The 19,572-nt window shown below is 37.5% G+C and overlaps 2 protein-coding genes across 3 annotated transcripts in view; one reads left to right on the forward strand and one right to left on the reverse strand.

Annotated features, from left to right (window-relative positions):
* LOC5571827 (retinal homeobox protein Rax) overlaps positions 1-3,881 on the forward strand; it is a 55,575-nt gene extending 51,694 nt beyond the window's left edge. For both annotated transcript variants that reach the window (XM_021841460.1, XM_021841461.1), the window contains exons 4-5: positions 3,050-3,137; positions 3,327-3,881. In XM_021841460.1, the coding sequence (XP_021697152.1) occupies positions 3,050-3,137; positions 3,327-3,760 (522 nt within the window). In that variant the 3' untranslated portion in view covers positions 3,761-3,881. The remainder of the gene's footprint in view (positions 1-3,049; positions 3,138-3,326) is intronic.
* Positions 3,882-4,006: 125 nt separating this feature from the next.
* On the reverse strand, positions 4,007-5,004 carry LOC5571828 (chymotrypsin-2). The gene is made up of 2 exons (XM_001659911.2): positions 4,724-5,004; positions 4,007-4,668 (listed from the first exon to the last, which is right to left on the reverse strand). Exons 1-2 carry the CDS (start codon positions 4,918-4,920, stop codon positions 4,128-4,130), a joined length of 738 nt encoding a protein of 245 aa, XP_001659961.1. The 5' UTR covers positions 4,921-5,004; the 3' UTR covers positions 4,007-4,127.
* Positions 5,005-19,572: the final 14,568 nt, after the last annotated feature.

The raw sequence follows: 19,572 nt of genomic DNA on the forward strand, positions 1-19,572 counted from the left end.
AATACACAAAGTTAATGTACTTTAACAGTCCGAAAGATGGAAGAAGTGTCGGACACCATACCCAGAACATAAATGTAACAGACTGTTGAAACTTATCGCTTTATAAATACAATTTTTCCGCTCTTATTCCATGGACTCAAGTTATTTTAAAATGCCATCCAATCTTTAATTCGTCCAACCCTATCAAAGTCTTGCTCCATATGCTGCTCTTATTGTTTAGAGACATCCTGAGCTGAAATAAGCAATTGATCAACGACAACGAACGGAATTAATGTTTAATTAGCCCTATGGCTTTACTATTGTATCATCCATGGTTCTTTCTCGAAGCGCGATTAGTTCCACGTTTTCAGATACCTAAAATAGTGTAGAAGAAATGGAATTTATTTAGAAAAAGCGATAAATATTGAGGAATAGATTTTGTAACACAACGATGTCTAGCTGCAAAACAAATATTGAAAAAATTTAACATTTCAATCAACAATTTCAAATTACAGCACACTTGGATCGTACTATAAAAACAGAAGGCAAGAAACGTCAGAATCGAATCACCCCCGTCAGTTTATAGCTAGCGTAAAAACCTGGATGGAAAGCGTTGATACTATCCAGCTTTTTACGCTGGCTATAAAACAATAGGGGGTGATTCGAATTTGACATTTTATACCTACGAATTTTATAGCAAGGTCTTAGTAGGCAGCGATTTGTGTTCGTTGACTCAACTGTCAAGAATTTGCGCCATATAATTCAGTCTCGTATTTTAATAACTATATTTCATTTGACTTGAATTTTTTCATTCTATTTTAGGCACATAATCTGAGGAATTCTTCATTAACAGGCACAGGGATAAATAAACTTTTGACGATTCGCTGTTAGTCCAGTAATAACCCTTGGAAAAAGAAAAGATCAATATGAACTCTCGGCGTGGCCCTCGCAGCCCTATGTTTATACAGCCGCTCCTCTGCATAGAAATTTTCCCTTGAATTTGGAAAAGTTTGAAGAATTGCAACTAAATTGATCTTCCTCGACTTTGAAGAATCGTCTTTTTTTGGCAAGGCGAGCATTAGATTTCCTGAATCTGAACTTCTTTCAAACGGAGGCATAACATTTGTCCTAGATGGAACGAAGATCATTTACACAGTAAAACATATTTTTTGTTATTTTTCATTTAGTGTGATTAAAGTTCAAACAAAAATAGAAACAAATCAAAGTTAAGGGTAATTGATTTTGATTTATGTTACCTTTCATATGTCTCGGATAACACTTGTTCAAATACAGGTTTAAAACAAGTTCAGACTTAAACTTTTGGGAAACATTTTCCGCCAAATCAAACGTTGGCCATTCCGGTCATCACACATTATATAAATAACAGAAGTTTTCAATTAATGTATCACTACAATAGTGGCCACTGATAAACTTGAATGTTGAGCTCAGTTTTGATCATAAATGGTATCATTTGAATGATTTTCGAATCTATTTTGGCTCAACAATTATTTAGCAAGCGTTGTATTATTGAGTGGAGCTCGATATATTTCGTTGAAAATGGTCTCATGAAAACTGTATTTTTTTTTCAAACCGGAATTGCGTCTGTCCTTCAGTACGCCTAGTTGAACTAGTATGAAAAGTAGTTTGTTAAGCTTTTTAATCTAAAAAGAAAAAAAAAAACATTAGGTAAATAAAATGCAATTATTTCTTGACTACAAATGCGAAGACTTCTGACATAGACACTTGAGCCTTTGTACGATCCACGAATTTTACTGTGCGCCGTGTGTTGGTGCTGTCTCGTTCTCTCTCACGGGTAATTTGAAAACAGAACGCACAGTAAAAGTCAAACTTTTTATAGCATGCATAAGCTCATAGTCAGCATTGAAACTTAATCATGAAGCTTGCTATGATTAAACTATAAATAAATTATAGAGTTGGTAAGAAACATCAGAAGGGGTGATTCAAAAGTTATGACAAGCTAGCGTAAAAAGCTGGACTAGTTCATCGTCAACGTTTCGATCCTATGGTTTGGATCTTGTTCAGGACTCGAAGTTAACCAACTCAATAAGTGCTATAGCTTTTACACGGAAGTATGTCGGGTTAGTTAGCCCTATTTCATTATAGATTACTCCCGGCTGAAAAATCCATAAAAAGTGGTTTATTCATATATCAAAAAGTCGTACAGTACAACTCCATGCAATGGGTGGAAAAATATCATTGCAACTCCAATAACTGAGCTTAGCTAGAAAACAATATGTATTGCGAGCCAGATGCTCTCTAGCAATACTTCTTAATATCTCAATGCTATTGCTTTAACCAATTTTCGTGCTTTAACTGATTTCAGGGACTAGAGATAATCTCTAGTGATTCTTTGATTTCGGTCTCCAGGAATTTGCTTTTTTAAGATAATAAGATTGCGTATCTGTTGACATAAACTTAAAGAAAAGTCCAAGCTGACTATTCTTTTTCAGCCCTAATTCTAAACGTTACACATCTCCGACCAAAATCATCCCCACACTATATTAACCAAAAATCGCATCACCGTCGTCGATCCATATCCGGTTTCCGGACCCAATCGTACCGCATCGTACGCTTGGAAAAAAATCTCTTGCTCACTCTTTGCTTCCTAGTCCCATTCCACCCTTCAAAATTTTCCCGAATCCAGTTTTGATCGCAAGAAGAAAAGCTGGGAAAAACTCTCTGCCGAGATAATTGGCGCAAATAATTGGTTATACTCTCCGGCTGTCAATTAGGGGTTTGAATCCTTCGCCGCCAGGATGATAGGGGATGATGGCGGGAAAGATGAAGGCGACGTCTACGAGCATGAAGACGACGTCGTCGTTTTGCCGTCCGTTTCGCTTCGGCGCACTCCAATAGCAGAGGAAAATTGGATCAAATTATAGACACTTATCACTGAGTAATGAAATAATGCCATTATGGTCGGGCTTTTGGGGGAGTGGAGATAGCACTTTCGCCGCTTTTTGACAGCAATCAAAACAATCACCCCTATGATTACCTAACAACAATGCGCTAACGTGAATTCGTTTGTCTCTTTCTCCGTTAATTACAGGTATGGTTCCAGAACCGTCGTGCGAAGTGGCGCAAACGAGAAAAAGCCATGGGTAGAGATACATCTGCTTTTCTACACCACGACCAAGGTAATTATCCCGTCACCGGACACAATGACATCGTTGTTTGACCAACTGTCCAAAAGGTGTTGCTTGTTCCCATCTCTTCAATCTACAATTAAAACTCGATCAACTCCTCTGGGGTAGATCTTATCATTCCACGTGGACAACATCCTGTCAACGTTGACTAATCAGCGTATTTCTTTTCTTCATCTACAGGAATGCCTGAATTCCCGCTGGGTCTTCCCTTGCCGCACCAGCTGGCTCATCCAAGTCTTCCACCGGCTGAGTTTTGGTCGGCCAACTTTGGACTGCATCCAACGCTCATTCCAGGCTCCGGACATCCGTTGATCCACCCCAACATGGTACCGAGCTACAAGATCCCGCATTTTCACTCGTTTCTCTCCCAGTACATGGGACTTAACACGTTGCTTGGTGCAGCGGCATACCCACAGAACCTCAGCATCAATACCCGACTTAGTCCACCGGCTAGTCCAAAGGAGAGTCCCAACGAGACAGTGACTGGTGGCGCTGGAGTTAGCAATACGAGTAGCAGTAGCAGCAGTAGTAGTAGCTCAAGCAGTGCTAGCAGTAATCTCAGTGTTGGCAGCAACAGCGTTAACACTAGCAAAGAAAGTGTAGCGGAGAAATAATCGAACGGGTTGTTAGGTAGTGAAAGAGCTCTCACGAGATGCAATATTTATTGTTAATTTATCGAAACGGATCTGAAGCAGCGGAAGGAGGTCACAAAGCTGGGGAATATCGGGTCGGACACGGAAGTGTCCCGATAGGCGAAAACCGTTCTAGTCTGCATTGCCAAAGAACCAGTGCTGCCAGACTTTGTGAGTTTTGCACTTCCCAGCTTGTACCGAAGACCGAATGACGTAAAAATCTAGTGCTTACAGTATTATAATGACCGTAGTCTTGTTTTTATTTGATCGATTGAGTACAACAACAAATCATGTAAATATTGGATTAGGAATTAAGTCGAATAGCGAAAAATAAAGCATTTGAACACAATTATTCCACGAGCTTCTCTTGGACCCAGTCATGGAAGAATCCGGCATCGACGAACACGTCTGGGTGTTCGCTTCCGCAAGTGCCTTCAAAGGTGTAGCTGGCAACACCGGCGAGGGTGTTTCCGAACACAGCTGGGCCACCGTAGTCTCCGAAACAGGCACTGCTGTGGCCTTCTTCATTTTTCAAACACAAAGCACCCTCGTAGAACGCCTCACCCAAGTAGTTCTTGCATTCTTCGGTGTCCAGAACGGTGAACGAGGTATACTTCAGCTTATATGTGGTATTTTCGCCCTCAGCTGTACGTCCCCATCCAGAGAAGAAAACAGCCTCGTTCTCATCATACGGCGTCTCGTTAACAGTTGCGGCATCAACTGTTTCGCTGAACTGAGCTGGTTTGTTGAGTTCCAACAAGGCCAAATCGTACTTGAAAGTACCACGATCGAACTCCTCGTGGACGTGGACAGCCTTGACGTTACGGAATTGTCCTCCCATCATCAAGCGTTCGCTACCAAAGAAAACACGCAGCCCCTTTTCCGCAACCCTGTAAAATGAACTTTAGTCTTTCCTCTAAAACCCACACAAATCACAATACTCACTGATTCTCGCCATCGAACAAACAGTGCGCAGCCGTAAGCACAAATCGCTCATGAACAAAAGCACCTCCGCAGCGTAGTTTGCCCTTCTGGGTCAGCGCCACCTGAAACGGAAACTGGCCCTTCTCGGCAAACTCTCCATCGACGACGGCCTGAGCGCATCCAACCAAGGCGGCTACCAACAAAACGAACACCTTCATCGTTTCAGCTACTTGAAGCTTTATTGTTCACAACTGTGCTGCTACTGCTTCGCTTGTACTGCTGCTGCTGACTTTCCTCCACTCACCGAACCCGTATTTATACTCAATTCATCCGACGATTCGTGAAATCTGCTGATAAAACTGAATTTCCTCTCAAGGACCACTTGAAAAATTAATCCCGTACCCTCTTGTCGAAGTCTCGAGTCGGTGATTAGACTGTATTAGTCACATTTGTTCATCGCCATTCATCGCCGTCGTTGACGACGACGATGTCTGTGCTGTTTGAAGTCGCGAATAAATCATCCGAAAAAAGGGGTGCACTCCTCCCCCAGAACACACACAAATCGATTCAACAATAAATTCAAAAGAAGGAAAAATGAAATCACCAGATCATATCGACTCAATTAACGACTAAAGTTCTTGACGCGAGAAGCCCGAACCATTGTTAGGCGTCGTCGTCAGTCTTATGGATTTCCATCAATCGGGAAAGTATTCTCGAAAAATGAATTGGCACCTTGGCCCGTGTTGCAGTAGCTTTACCTGATTCTGAAATTTCAATTGATAAGAAGGGAAACTCGTTTCTCTGCAAAAAGGGTCGGTTTAGCGTTACTCTCGATATTTATGAGGTATAAGGTTCGTCTGCTAGGTTGCAAATTAATTTTCCATTTGTACGTATCTGAAAAAGGTTGCAGAACGAGTTGGAAGTGGAACAGATGACAAAGTGAGTGAATAATTGCTTTTAATGGGTGCTTGAAAGCTAGAATGCGAAGGTCACTTCGGTAGTTTCATATTTCAACAATGGGATTTGCTCATTTCTTATAATTTATGCAGTATTTCAGTATAAATGGTTGGCATTGATCAATTTATTTTTGTGATGATATTTTACTATTGATACTGATTCAACCCGAATAGTTTTTTCTCTTTTTAAATTCTTTATTAGTATTCCAAACATTACATTTATTTCTTATATCTAATTTCTTATATCTACAGTTGTGTTCAGAATAATAGTAGTGAAATGCTGAACTTTGGCATGCTGTAGCTTTGTTTCCATATGAACAATCGGCATGAAATTTTGGCAGTGAACTACAAATATACTCAATTTCATTATCACAAAATTTGAAAAATTTCACACTACCGGCTAAAAAGTTAAGCACCAGGTGGAATCGCTCAAAATAATAGAAGTTTTTCTTTTGTAAATTTTTGTTCAGCAACAATTGTATAAAAATTGGCTTGTTTATACATTTGTAGCTTGGGTGGAAATGGTTGAAACGATGAAGAAAGAAAAAATAAAAAACTCAAAATACAGCAGATATTTAAATTGTAAAAACTACTATTATTTTGAGCGATTTCACCTGGTGCTTAACTTTTTAGTCGATAGTGTGAAAATTTTCATATCTTGTGATAATAAAATTGAGTATATTTGTAGTTCACTGCCAAAATTTCATGCCGATTGCTCATATGGAGACATAGTTACAGCATGCCAAAGTTGAGCATTTTGTATGCAAATCGGCTTTTACTTCTATTATTCTGAACACAACTGTAGGTGTTCTGTGTTAGACAACACTACCATCCTAATTTGGTAAAACAAAATAGGGATGGTACACAAATTATGTCACGCTAAATTTCTAATTTTTTGACCCCCGTCACGTTTTTTGTATGAGTCCTTCGAAAATTTTGTAAGGCTTGTCACGCTTGGCTTGACCCCCTCCTTGACCTTGGAGCGTGACGTAAGAAAAAAGTTTTTAATTTACTTCACCTAACTTAACCTAATTATATAACGCATAAATTGTAGCAACAGAAGATTGCATCGATTTTTTTCTAAAATTATTAATAATTTTATTTGACATTTGTTCCAACGTTTCAACATTGGATATTCTATGTAACTCGTTAGTACCTTACTAGGGAAGAAGCTTCTGAATCATTTTCATTTTTTTTTTTGGATCTTCTGAAAAAGCTATCTTCTGAGAAAGCTATCTTCCTGGTATTACAACAGCTAGTCCATATTGGTACAGCATACAACATGGCTGTCCTGAAAGTTTGTTTGAAGATCAAAAGCTTGTTCTTAAGACAAAGATTCAATTTTCTATCAATAAGGGGATAGAAATATTTTACATTTTTGTTACATTTGGCTTGAATGCCCTCAATGTGATTTTCAAAGTTAAATTATTATTTATCATGAGCCCTACCCAAGCAACACCAAATACAGCTTTGAGAGCAGCATACAATAGATTCTGTTATATTGAAGGTTTAGGATTCAAACCACAGATGTTGAAGTTATCAAAATGTCTATAGATACTTAACTTTATCTGACCAATTTATTGGAACCTTTCTCATCGTGACCGAGTCTGTATCCTTATACAGAAGGTAGATGAGGCAGTCCAGCCAGCTAGCAGACAATTCTTAACATATAGGAAAAGACATATACAAGACGTTTCAAATCAGCTGATTCGGAAACTGTGCTCTTTCCACCTGGCAGCCAACATGATTTTGTTTGTCGGCAAGCTCGTTGGCATCCTCGATAACAATTTTTACGACATGACTCTACTAAGATCTTGGCGAGACAATCATAAAAGCCATCCTTCGTGTCGTCGGATTTATCGTATGTCGGCGCATAGATGTTGATTAGACTTGGTTGAGGAATTTTCTCCGCATTCTCAATACGCAGATTTGTTCACAAATCGGTTTCCACTTCATAACTCGCTTCATCTGTTTCCCGATCACTATGAATCCGACACAATGTTCTCTGCCTTATCGCTGCCACAATGGTAGAAGTTACATTTGAAAGCTGCGTTGGGGACAGAATCTATCGCCCTGAATTCACGTTCTCCAGATCTAGACCGTCTAACTTCCTGAATAGCAGCCCCGCTCACTACAAATCACGAGCCGCTTACTCAAGAAATTCGGTATGCTATCTTACCAGGGTCGCGATACCTACATCACGATGGTGGGGTTGCCACCTTCGGTGTAGCTGTCGTGATACAACATTCATACTCAGCCACTGGATGTCAGAACAGACGCTGTTTGAGTCGCACCTTCTTGGTAAACAGTCGCTCGATACGCATCTCCTCCCTCTATTTGATGCCAGAAGGACAACAGTGCCCAGGCTGCACTACCAACTATGTAAGAAACCTTAGCTGGCGGCCTTTGTCATCGTTTGATCCGTGGAAGCGTGAAGTAGGGACTTGTGAGGACCAAAGCTATGTTGGACGCTCCTTCCAGGTTGTCGACTCACCATTTCACAGCTCAATCATAAGGCGAACCGGTTCCATTTTGCGGCCCTTGCAAATTGAAACAAGTCGCATGCCATTGAAAAATAACATTTTAATTAATAGTAATTAAATATTTGTACAAAACAGTTTCCCTTGAAAAAGGCTACAACAAATGCCGAAACGTTGGGTAAAATAAAACGATCGCAGATTAAGACTGAGGTAGTCAACAATCAAACATTTATGTCCAAAAATGACTGTGTAACAGCAAACTGAAGGTTTGAAAATTCTCAAAAAAGACGATGGATATGTAAAGGTTAAAGAAGCTTCTGTTATTATAACCTCCATGAGTCGATATCTGAATTGACCATTGATCATCGAGTGATGAAACATGCTTTGGAAATTCCAAACATGCTTTGGAATCTTGTTTTTAGTATAGTACTGTGAGTCTATATCGAGCCATAGAACATAGACTCATTGAAGTTTGACTGTAACTGAAAAATTTAATAGATTTTAGACGGCTTTTCCCGTAGAACTACTTTCAAGATTTATTTCGTATATCTCGTTTCGCTCCGCATACACGTACATGATATATCGAATATACCCTTAGAAGCTGTCAAATCTGTTTTTTTTTTGTTACAAATTGGTTACATAAGGTTTCAGATCATCTCATAATTTAGACGGACGAAACGCACTGAAGGCAAGTTTCAATAAAATAAAACATACACGTATAAGCTCACGCCATGTTTGTTCAGTGAATTTAGCAAATTTTAGCCGAATTGCGCTAATTTGATGCAAACCAAATTCTAAGGTTTACTTAAAATTTCAGCTCGGCATATTGTAGTAAATATTTAAGTTTCACACATAATTTAGACTTACAGCCAAACCTCTTGTTATGCTCACTTTTTTACGCTTCCTCTTATTACGCTAGAAATTTCAAATAGGGAGCCGGATCATATTTTTGGCACTTTTTAATAAGTTCGACATGGGGCTTTTTTGAAAAATACCGAGTTCAATTTGGCCACAATATGCGTTATACTTAGGCGCTTCTTAGCGCTAAGAAGCGCAAAGTTTCAGCCTATTCGGCCGAGAAAAACCCCCTATGCCAAAGTGAATCATGGAAGTGCCCAAGTAGCTCCTCACCCTAACCCTCCCTCTTTTGACGGTCAAAACCTCTTAGAGATGTTTTAGCCCATAGGTGTCTTCGGGACATTGTTTTGAATTAGCATCCCGAGTAATAATAATAAAAAAAAATTAAATTAGACTAAATAAGGCACCCGAGCAAATATATATTTTATGAAAAAAAAAAAATTCGGGCAATCATTACTCCAGCAAAGTTTTAATTCTTTTTATTTTCCACAGCTTTGCTGAACATACTTGATATTTTTGACTTCGTTTTCACGGTTAAATTGTAAATTTAACCAATTTTACCATAAATATCAGTTTTTTGACCATTTCTATGCTCAATGTGCAAATTACGAACATGACATGTTCTACAACATTTTATATATTACAATAATACACAAATTTGCCGAATTTACCAAAGCTGTGAAGTCATCACATCCAAAGATATAATGAAATTATTTTAATATTTATATAATTTTCGACCATTTTTCTAAGCAAGTTTCTTCTGAATCGGCACTTTTTGGCAGCCATATTTAGTATACTTTGATGCCTTATTATATCAGTTAAAGCCCCATGGCAACAGAATGATCGGGTCTCACAGGGCTTATTGATTTCAACCATTTTTTTAACGAGCTTGGAATTTTGATCTTAAATAGTTTTTTTTACCTTTTGTATACTCACAGTGCAATACTTTGTATTAGTTATATCATAAAATAACATATTAGAAAACACCTTTATCACACTAAGACTGCTCAATTTTAGCATCAAATCGTAGTTGTCGACGATAATTTGGCTTCGGTCACAATGCGTGAAAAATTTAAGAACAAGTAATAATATGGTCGGTGTTCAAACAGACTGAACCAAGTGTTTTTTTAATGATTTTAGGAAAACGCCAAGCATTCAAAATATCAAAACATTTGCATTATTTGTTGTGATGATGGAACTTATCTTTTTGATGATACGTCTGAATCAAAATACCATCAGAAAAATCAAAAATCGTGTTACCAACATATCTCTATGACACCAAAATATCATCTGGTCCATTCTGTCTGAACTCCGATCATATGTATTTTATGATTTAAAGCAAAAAATATTGAGAGTAAAACATAATTTCGCCTGTTAAACACAATTCCTCTCATTTTTCAACAATTACCATTTTCAACCATTTTGTTGTGCCGGCCGAAGTGAACTTGTGTCCGAAATTGCTGATACATGAGAAACCTGCCTAGTAAATTCTCAAAAATAGTATTTATTTTAATAAAACATTGTTTTTTGATAGCTTGTCAGCTTATATAGATGTCTTCGACAAAGTTGTTAAGATTAGTGATATAAGAAATCCCAAGTTTATTGATTGCACTATGAGCGTACAAAAGGTCAAAAACTATCTGATGTCAAAATAAAATTCCATGCTTCTCAAAAAATGGTTGAAATCAATAAACCCTGTGAGACCCGATCATTCTGTTTCCATGGGGCTTTAACTGTTTTATATCAGGCATCAAAGTATACTAAATATGGCTGCCGAAAAGTGCCGATTCAGGAGAAACTTGCTTAGAAAAATGGTCGAAAATTATATAAATATTAACATAATTTCATTATATCTTCGAATGTGATGATTTCACAGCTTTGGTATATTCAGCAAATTTGTGTATTTTTGTAATATATAAAATGTTGTAGAAAATGTCATGTTCGTAATTTGTACATTGAGCATAGAAATGGTCAAAAAACTGATATTTATGGTAAAATAGGTTAAATTTAAAAATTTAACCGTGAAAATGAAGTCAAAAATATCAAGTATGTTCAGCAAAGCTGTTGAAAATAAAAAGAACTAAAACTTTGCTGAAGTAATGACCGCCCAAAAAAATTTTTTTCAAAAAAATATTTTTGCTCGGGTGCCCTATTTAGTCTAATATAAATATTATTTTTTATTATTACTCGGGATGCGAATTCAAAACAATGTCCCGAAGACACCTATGGGCTAAAACGCCTCTAAGAGGTTTTGACCGTCAATTTTCAGTTTCGTCCCACTGTGCGCTCCTGCCTGATAACGACCCACGAGAACCAATGAAGTATGCGTATTTCTGGAACGTGATCGATTTGTGAGGATTTGTCGGAAATCGATGTCTGACGCCATTTTGGAACCAAAGATAGCGACTTCCGGTTTGTGACAATTGATTTAAACCCATGCAACCCATTCTGGAACGTGACCGATGAGAAGATGACGAAAATTGATGTCCGTCGTCACTTTGGAAAACAAGATGATTACTTCCGGTTTGTCAAAATCATTTAAAATAATAACACTATGGATTGCTTTTGTCAGGATCAATAAGTAGTTACTGTAAATCGAATTCTGAAGCTATTTAGTTTTCCAAGATGTCGATTTATGATTTGCGAAATCACTTGAGAGCCATGCAATATGGATATTTACGAGACGGAACCGATGAGGAGATGCCAGAAATCGATGTTTGAAACCACTTTAAAATCATGGTGGTTCCCGGTTTGTGGAAATCAATTGATGCCCATGAAAGTTGGGTGTTTACGAGATGTGCATTAGACTGATGCAAATTTTGAAGTTTTTGCTCCCCTATGCTTAAACGATGTCAATTATGTTAAAAATGATCCTCCCAAAATTTGAATTGATTCGGAAGCAATTTGGTTGTGCACACGCTATTTGAAGATTATATGGCAATTACTATGGAAAAGGCAAACCTTTTGTGTTCAGTCCTCTAACTGTTCGTCGTAATAATCTATGGAAAAGTGGACACACTCATCTCATGTGAAAACTTCCCAGCTACAACTTTGCCGATGACCACAGTTTGATTGGAAGTAAGGATAATTTGTTATTATTGATTCCATAGTCTAAACCAGCGGTTTTCATATCGTGCTCCGCGGAGCACTTGGTGCTCCGCGAAGCCTTGGCAGGTGCTCCGCGACAATTTTGAAAATTTGTACCACTACCTTGAAATATTTAAACTTTTTGCTTAAAAACGCTTTTTATTATACAAAACCAAACAAAATCTAGAATTAACAAGAGTTTAAATAAAAAAAAAAACAATTGATAGCACTGAAAATTTGATCGATTAGTTACATTGAATTTTGCCACTGTTTTTGCTCAAAACGACCAGCTTTTGAGCTGAGATTTTGAAATTGTAAGGTTAAAAAGTTTCTGTTGGTGAAAACTTTCCCATACATTTTGTATGGGACAGTTTCAGCTTGCAAACAATTTTTTTAATTAAAATGGAAAACAACCCCGAAAGTTGAAAAAATCTAATTTTCCCCGACAGAATATTTTGAGACTTTCAGGGTGTAAAGTTTTGTTGGGATATTTAACCTCGCCGCAAAAAAAAAAAAAATAATAGATGCAACTTCGATAATAACCGAAATTTAAACAAAATGATTCAAAATTAGAAGTATTCCACGAGTTTCAAACAAAAAAAAAATGAATATATGCGAAAGTGTTGAACTTGTGGTTCAGACGTATTAAAAAAGGTTTAAAAAATATTTTTCTACAGAGACTTGTTCAGTTTTTCACACTTACAACGAAAGTCGGAAAATTTCCCTACCAAAGCAGTTCTGCCGATTTCATGCCACAATTTTCTTGAATATTTGACGAAAAATCAAGTACACATAGTTTCATATATGTATATATTTCCTGATCGTCACAGTTTAAACTTGAAACAAAAAAAGTTTGACCAATCAAATGAAAACAATTTTTTCGGATTTGAATTATAATTTAAAAATAAAATCATAATGATGAGAGATTGAGCAACATAAATCGTACTTCACGGTTTTCGTAGGAATTATACACACATAACCAATTCCGCTAAACAAATAGCTGAAAACTGGTAAAACATTGCTGAAATTCAGCTAATTGATACTGACAATAAGTATCAATATTCAGCAAGGCAAAAATCAACAAAACTTTGCTGAATTCAGCGAAAAAAGAAATGAATTTGAAAAATCCATATTTCAAAAGAAGGGATGACGAAAAACAGGTGCTCCGCGCAACAATTTTATTTCAAGAAGTGCTCCGCGAACCAAAAAGGCTGAAAACCCCTGGTCTAAACCATGCTGAGATGATCATTCAATTACTTTCAGAGCAACACTGCTTTTTTGCTGTAGAACATAGTAGCCTGGATTACTTTGATCTATTCTACCCGCTAGGAGCACCACTGTTGCCTGCCGAACAGTTGGTGAAGCATGCCACATGCAAACCAACTTTATGATGATGAATAACAATTTATTCTGACGTCCAATTGAAAAGTGGTCTTCGGCAAAGTTGTAGCTGGGAAGATTTCTCATTAAAAGAGTTTGTTCACTTTTCCATAAAATATTTTGACGAAGAGATAGAGGGCTGAACACATAAGAATAGCGTTTTCCATAGTAATCTCCATATAAAAATCAAATGGCGTGTGTACAGCCAAATTTCTTCCGAATCACTTCAAACTTAGGGAGGATGCTATTTACCATAATTTAAATCGTTTAAGCATAAGGCAGCCAAAATTTTAAAATTTGCATCACTCTAATGTGCATATTACATTTGTTTCAAGTGATTTTCACAAACCGGAAGTCACCATCTTTGATTCAAAATGGCGTCAGACATCGATTTCCGGCATCTACTCATCGGGCTCGTTCCAAAAACACTCATATTGCGTAGGTTTCAAAATGATTTTTACAAACGGGAACTCATCATCTTGGTATCCAAAATAGCGTCAGGCTATGGTTAATGTCATCCCTATTGATATCCTTGAGAAGAACCACGGATAAGCCCCATCTCTTCTCAAAACTTCTTGAGAACAAACAAATAACTTTTTCAAGCTTCTAAATATGTTTACGCTCAAAATTCGAACTTACGCTCCCTGTCTTTACGCTCTGAACTCCAAGTTACGCTCTCTCTTTTAACGCTCCAATTTTTATGCTCCCCCAGTTAGGGGCGTAAGAAGAGGTTTGGCCTATTACATACTTTAGAGCACATCAAACTTAGGAACGGTCATCTCACGTAAGTCCTTTTGGTGCTCAGGAAAACTGCCTCAAAACATTAAAAAATCAATGGAATGCCAATAAACTGCTACGCGAAAAACATTTCAGAATGGTGTCTTTGATATTGAAGAATTTTCAGCCAGAATCTTATCGTTCGATAGCTCTTACGATCGAAAACAATTTTACTTTCCCTGTTACGCTAGCAAATTCAAATGGACCATGGTTTCAAGCGAAAAGGATTCGATCGAAAGTTGGATCCGCAGTAAACGAAAATGAGGGTGATTTTTCCAAATGAAAGTTGAGTTTTTCCAATGCATACGACGCGAAGAGGTAAATGATCAAAATTCCACATATGTTTTGGGGTAAAAGTAATTTAGTTTTGTAAGTAATAGAATAACTCACTTTTAAAACTCTCAAGAGGACAAAAATCATTAATTTGACTAAATAAAGTTGAAACATCTGAATTTTTTCATCACTGGATTCCGTGGAAAACGGAACTGTGGAGTTTTGATTCAAACGCTTTTTAACGGAATCAGTCAAAATATTGCATACGCTTTGCAGACGAAACTATTACAGTGAGAGGCAAAATAAAGTGCCCACCTTACCAGTTTTCGAATTTCTCTCATTGATTTGGTTCAAATTAAAGTTAACACACCTAAATCTTTTGTGATATTTTATTTTTGATGTTCTTTTAAAGTTGCACTTACGAAATTTTGATAAAAAAAAGAATTTTACTTAAAGAAAAAGAAAATCAATTTGTATTGAAAAAAAAGTAGTGACAAAAATAAGTGCCCACTTCCTTCTTGGCCCCAGAAAAGATGATTTAAGAAAAATAAAAAGCAATTTAATAGTTAATGTGTCCTCCTTTGGCCTTAAGGACTTGCTGGAGGCTCTTCGGCATGCTTTTCACCAGGTTTTGTAGGTGTTGTGGATCTAGTTCTTCCCAGGCGCGCTCCAAGGCTTCAAAATAATTATTTTTGTTGGTAACACCAGTTTTTTCAACCCTGGCATCGAGAATCGCCCACAAATTCTCGATGGGGTTGAGGTCTGGGCTTTGTGGAGGCCATTCCAGCGGTTTAATCCGACAAGACCGGAAAAAAGACTTGGTCTTCTTTCCAGTATGCTTCGGGTCGTTGTTCTAGAGAAATATGAATTTCTCTTCAAGGTCCGTCTGGATCAGCGAAACCTCCAGATTTTCCAGCAAGATGTTAATGTAGGAATCTGCCATCATTATTCCGTCGATTTTCACGAGGTTTTCTACTCCACTCCATGAAAAACACCCCCAGACCATCACATTTCCTCCTCCATGCTTCACCGTTCCTTGGATGTGGTGCTCTGCATCACACACGAGCCCGCCGCTCTCGGTTAGACAGCTCGAGCTTCAGGAGCGCCACATCCAAGGAACGGTGACGCATGGAAGTGTGATGTGATGAAATGTGATGGTCTGGGGGTGTTTTTCATGGAGTGGAGTAGGAAGCGTCGTGAAAATCGACGGAATAATGACGGCAGATTCCTACATTAACATCTTGCTGGAAAATCTGGAGGTTTCGCTGATCCAGACGGGCCTTGAAGAGAAATTCATATTTCTCTAGAACAACGACCCGAAGCATACTGGAAAGAAGACCAAGTCTTTCTTCCGGTCTTGTCGGATTAAACCGCTGGAATGGCCTCCACAAAGCCCAGACCTCAACCCCATCGAGAATTTGTGGGCGATTCTCGATGCTAGGGTTGAAAAAAACTGGTGTTACCAACAAAAATAATTATTTTGAAGCCTTGGAGCGCGCCTGGGAAGAACTAGATCCACAACACCTACAAAACCTGGTGAAAAGCATGCCGAAGAGCCTCCAGCAAGTCCTTAAGGCCAAAGGAGGACACATTAACTATTAAATTGCTTTTTATTTTTCTTAAATCATCTTTTCTGGGGCCAAGAAGGAAGTGGGCACTTATTTTTGTCACTACTTTTTTTTCAATACAAATTGATTTTCTTTTTCTTTAAGTAAAATTCTTTTTTTAATCAAAATTTCGTAAGTGCAACTTTAAAAGAACATCAAAAATAAAATATCACAAAAGATTTAGGTGTGTTAACTTTAATTTGAACCAAATCAATGAGAGAAATTCGAAAACTGGTAAGGTGGGCACTTTATTTTGCCTCTCACTGTATATGGCAAATATTCAGCGTGCTGACTCAATGGTGTGTGATACTTGTGAACCAGATTATGGAACATGGTATCATCCCGAGCAGAAGCGAAGTTCTGACCATCAAATCGAGATATTAATTTGATTGACATAAGAGATAAAAGATCTGAAGATAATATCTAAATTTTATTCCTGGAACTTCTAAGCCATATCAAAATTTGATGTTTGCAGATCAAATGAATAGCTCGCTGATATTGGTTAGATCTTACAAAAGCTAAATATGATATGCTAATGATATTCTAGGAGTTAATTTTAGATATCATTTTCAGATCTTTTATCTCTTATATCTATCAAGTTATTATCACTTTTAGATGTCCATATCAAAAATAGCTATTGCTGAGCTTTTTTCACCTGCTCGGGATCTGACATGAAACTGTCCAGTTTTTGCATAGTTGGTTAACACCCATTGAGTGTATTTGATTTCAGGAGCCTGGATCATCAGAAGATAATGTTAGTTTCAAGCCGGTTGGAATAAGCAACAGGCTCTCTTTAAGCTCATGCGTTATGCAGCACCCTTTACAGGGTGTCCGCCAAGGGGCGGATCACTTCTGATGCATCTGATATATTGAAATTATTTCATGCATTCAAATGCATTTAAATGCACACTCAGAAAATTTGCAATTCATGGCTTGCTCCAATGTTTATTTGTTACCTGTCAAACTATTTTTTTTTGTCTGAATGTCAAACTAATTTTTCTACGAGCTCAAGAAAAAGTATTGCTCACCCAAACAGTTCACTGCATTTAATAGGTATCTCGTCTCGTTCAGACAGACAGAGAGCGGTGCAACCTGCTTGCTCATAGGCGAAGCGAAGATGATATTTTCTGATGCAGGCCACAGTGAACAAAACTCCAAATATCTTACGTTTGACCAGATCCGGAATGGCTGCTTCGAAGAAGCCTCTGACCAGCTGCTACCTCTTGGATTCTTTGGAGCATCGGATATTGCCATTTTGAGCTTTATTATCCTTTACATAAAATAATATATATCAGAATCATTTATTTTTAGAAGCATCATTCCGGTGATCTCCCATCACGAGCGTTGAAATACTTTTAAGTTAAAAAACACTACAACAAAGAAAACAAAAGGTTATCATTTATCCGCTAATTACCACGAAATTTAGTATCCAGTACCGTTATCTCCCGTCAACTTGTAAATTAGACCGCGTAGTAACAGAGTGCCCAGAAGCGAATTTTACAGTGAAAGTTGTGGTCTTGAAGACGACTCGAACTCAATTTAGCCCGTTTACCTACACTCATGTTCCTTGATCTCATCCAAACGTTGAAGTGATCATTCCGCAGAAGAAATATTCATTCTGCTCATGAGACTTTAAGGGGGAGAATATCAACGTTAAGTGCTTGAGCTCCGTTCCTTTCTTGTCCCCAAAATCCCCGGGAAAAGGAAGTAAAACAAGTTATTAGTACAAACAATATTATATTTGCTTTATTTTGTTATCCTTCATTTAAGAATCATGTGGATTTCTATTTGCCTCCAGTCTCCAAGTTTCTCGGGAAGCAAGATTCAAAGGTTGCGATTAATCCTGATTAGTTCACAAAACAGATGCCTAATATCTTGAAGGTGTAGAAACAGCTTTGATCAGGCTTGTAGTTTAATATATTTTTTCGTTTCAAAATTATGTCTAGATTATCTGAAACGAATAAAAGTTGTGATTAGTTGAAGAAATCATTGTTGAGTAAAACAATTTTGAAACTTCCACAACAAACAATGACACGTTGCTATAGCACGATACTATGGCATGGGCTGGGCTAAGTTGATGAATATGTAAAAAAATGCATTTAATGCAAACTGATGTACATTAGATGTGCATCGAACAAGTGATCCACCCCTTGGTGTCCGCAAATTATCCGTACAAACTTTGAAGACATGGCTCTATGCAATCAAGCGGAATAAATTCAGTATTCTTGCATGATTTAATACATTGACCAATTATATTATTAAGCAGTAAGTTTGACACATTTCCGATTTCAAATATTTGTGAAACCAAGCTAAATGTGTTGACTGGTCTTATAAAGAGCAGTTTTTTGAGCTTTATGGCGGGAGAGAAATTTACATAGAATGCACTGGATTTGAACCATATAATTTTCTTTTTCCAGCTTAACTTGAAGTCAATGACCTGTAGGTTACTTCAAATAATAATAGGACAGTTGTATTCATCTATTTTTACTTTTAGAGAAAAAACATCGCTAATATGACTAGCGGCCCTTAAGAAAAACGTCTCCGAAATATTTAAATTTGCCTATCTCAGCAAGAAGCAATTATTTCGAAATAATTCTAAATTCTATTTTGAGTTCACATATAGATGTACTGAAAGAGGAACGCGAACATTGATTTCTCTATTGTTTTCAATGTGAGATCATCTTTCGCATATTTTGCTGTTCGGATAATTTACGGACACCCTGTAAAGGCACTGACCTTCCTTTCTTTCCCATCGGATAGACAATGAGATAGGATATAATATGGAAATGCACAAAACCTACTAATTGATGGAGAACGTGCCTAACTACTACTACTATTACTTGACATTACGTCCTCACTAGGACAGAGCCTGCTTCTCAACTTAGTGTTCAATGAGCATTTCCACAGTTATTAACTAAGAGCTTTCTTTGCAAAAAATGCCATTTTCGCATTCCTATATCGTGAGGCAGGTACGATTATACTCTATACCCAGGAAAGTCAAGAAATTTTCCATTACGAAAAGATCCTGGACCGACCGGGAATCGAACCCAGACACCTTCAGCATGGCTTTGCTTTGTAGCCGCGGATTCTAACCATTCGGCTAAGGAAGGTCCCCGACTAAGGAGAACGTGTCTTCTAATACCTGATATGTGATAGATTTGGATTTATTTCAGTAGAAGAAATATTCCACCAACACCTCTTTGGATTCGAAAAGTTTTATAAACTCTGGTGGTGCGTTTGTTATCAGTTCCGCTTATACTGATAATATATATTTTCAAGTTCAACTGATAGGTATAAGATTGCATAATAACTGATGCGCCTAGATGAAGTGTCACTTAATGGACAAGCCTAACGAATCTCTGATTATGAAGTCTCGAGTGTTTAATAGCAAACAACCTACTCAAGTTAGGTACTTCTATTAATTCATTCAGCAACAATTATAAAAACACTTA

Source organism: Aedes aegypti, chromosome 2 (genome assembly GCF_002204515.2).
Source record: "Aedes aegypti strain LVP_AGWG chromosome 2, AaegL5.0 Primary Assembly, whole genome shotgun sequence".
Taxonomy (NCBI): Eukaryota; Metazoa; Arthropoda; class Insecta; order Diptera; family Culicidae; genus Aedes; species Aedes aegypti.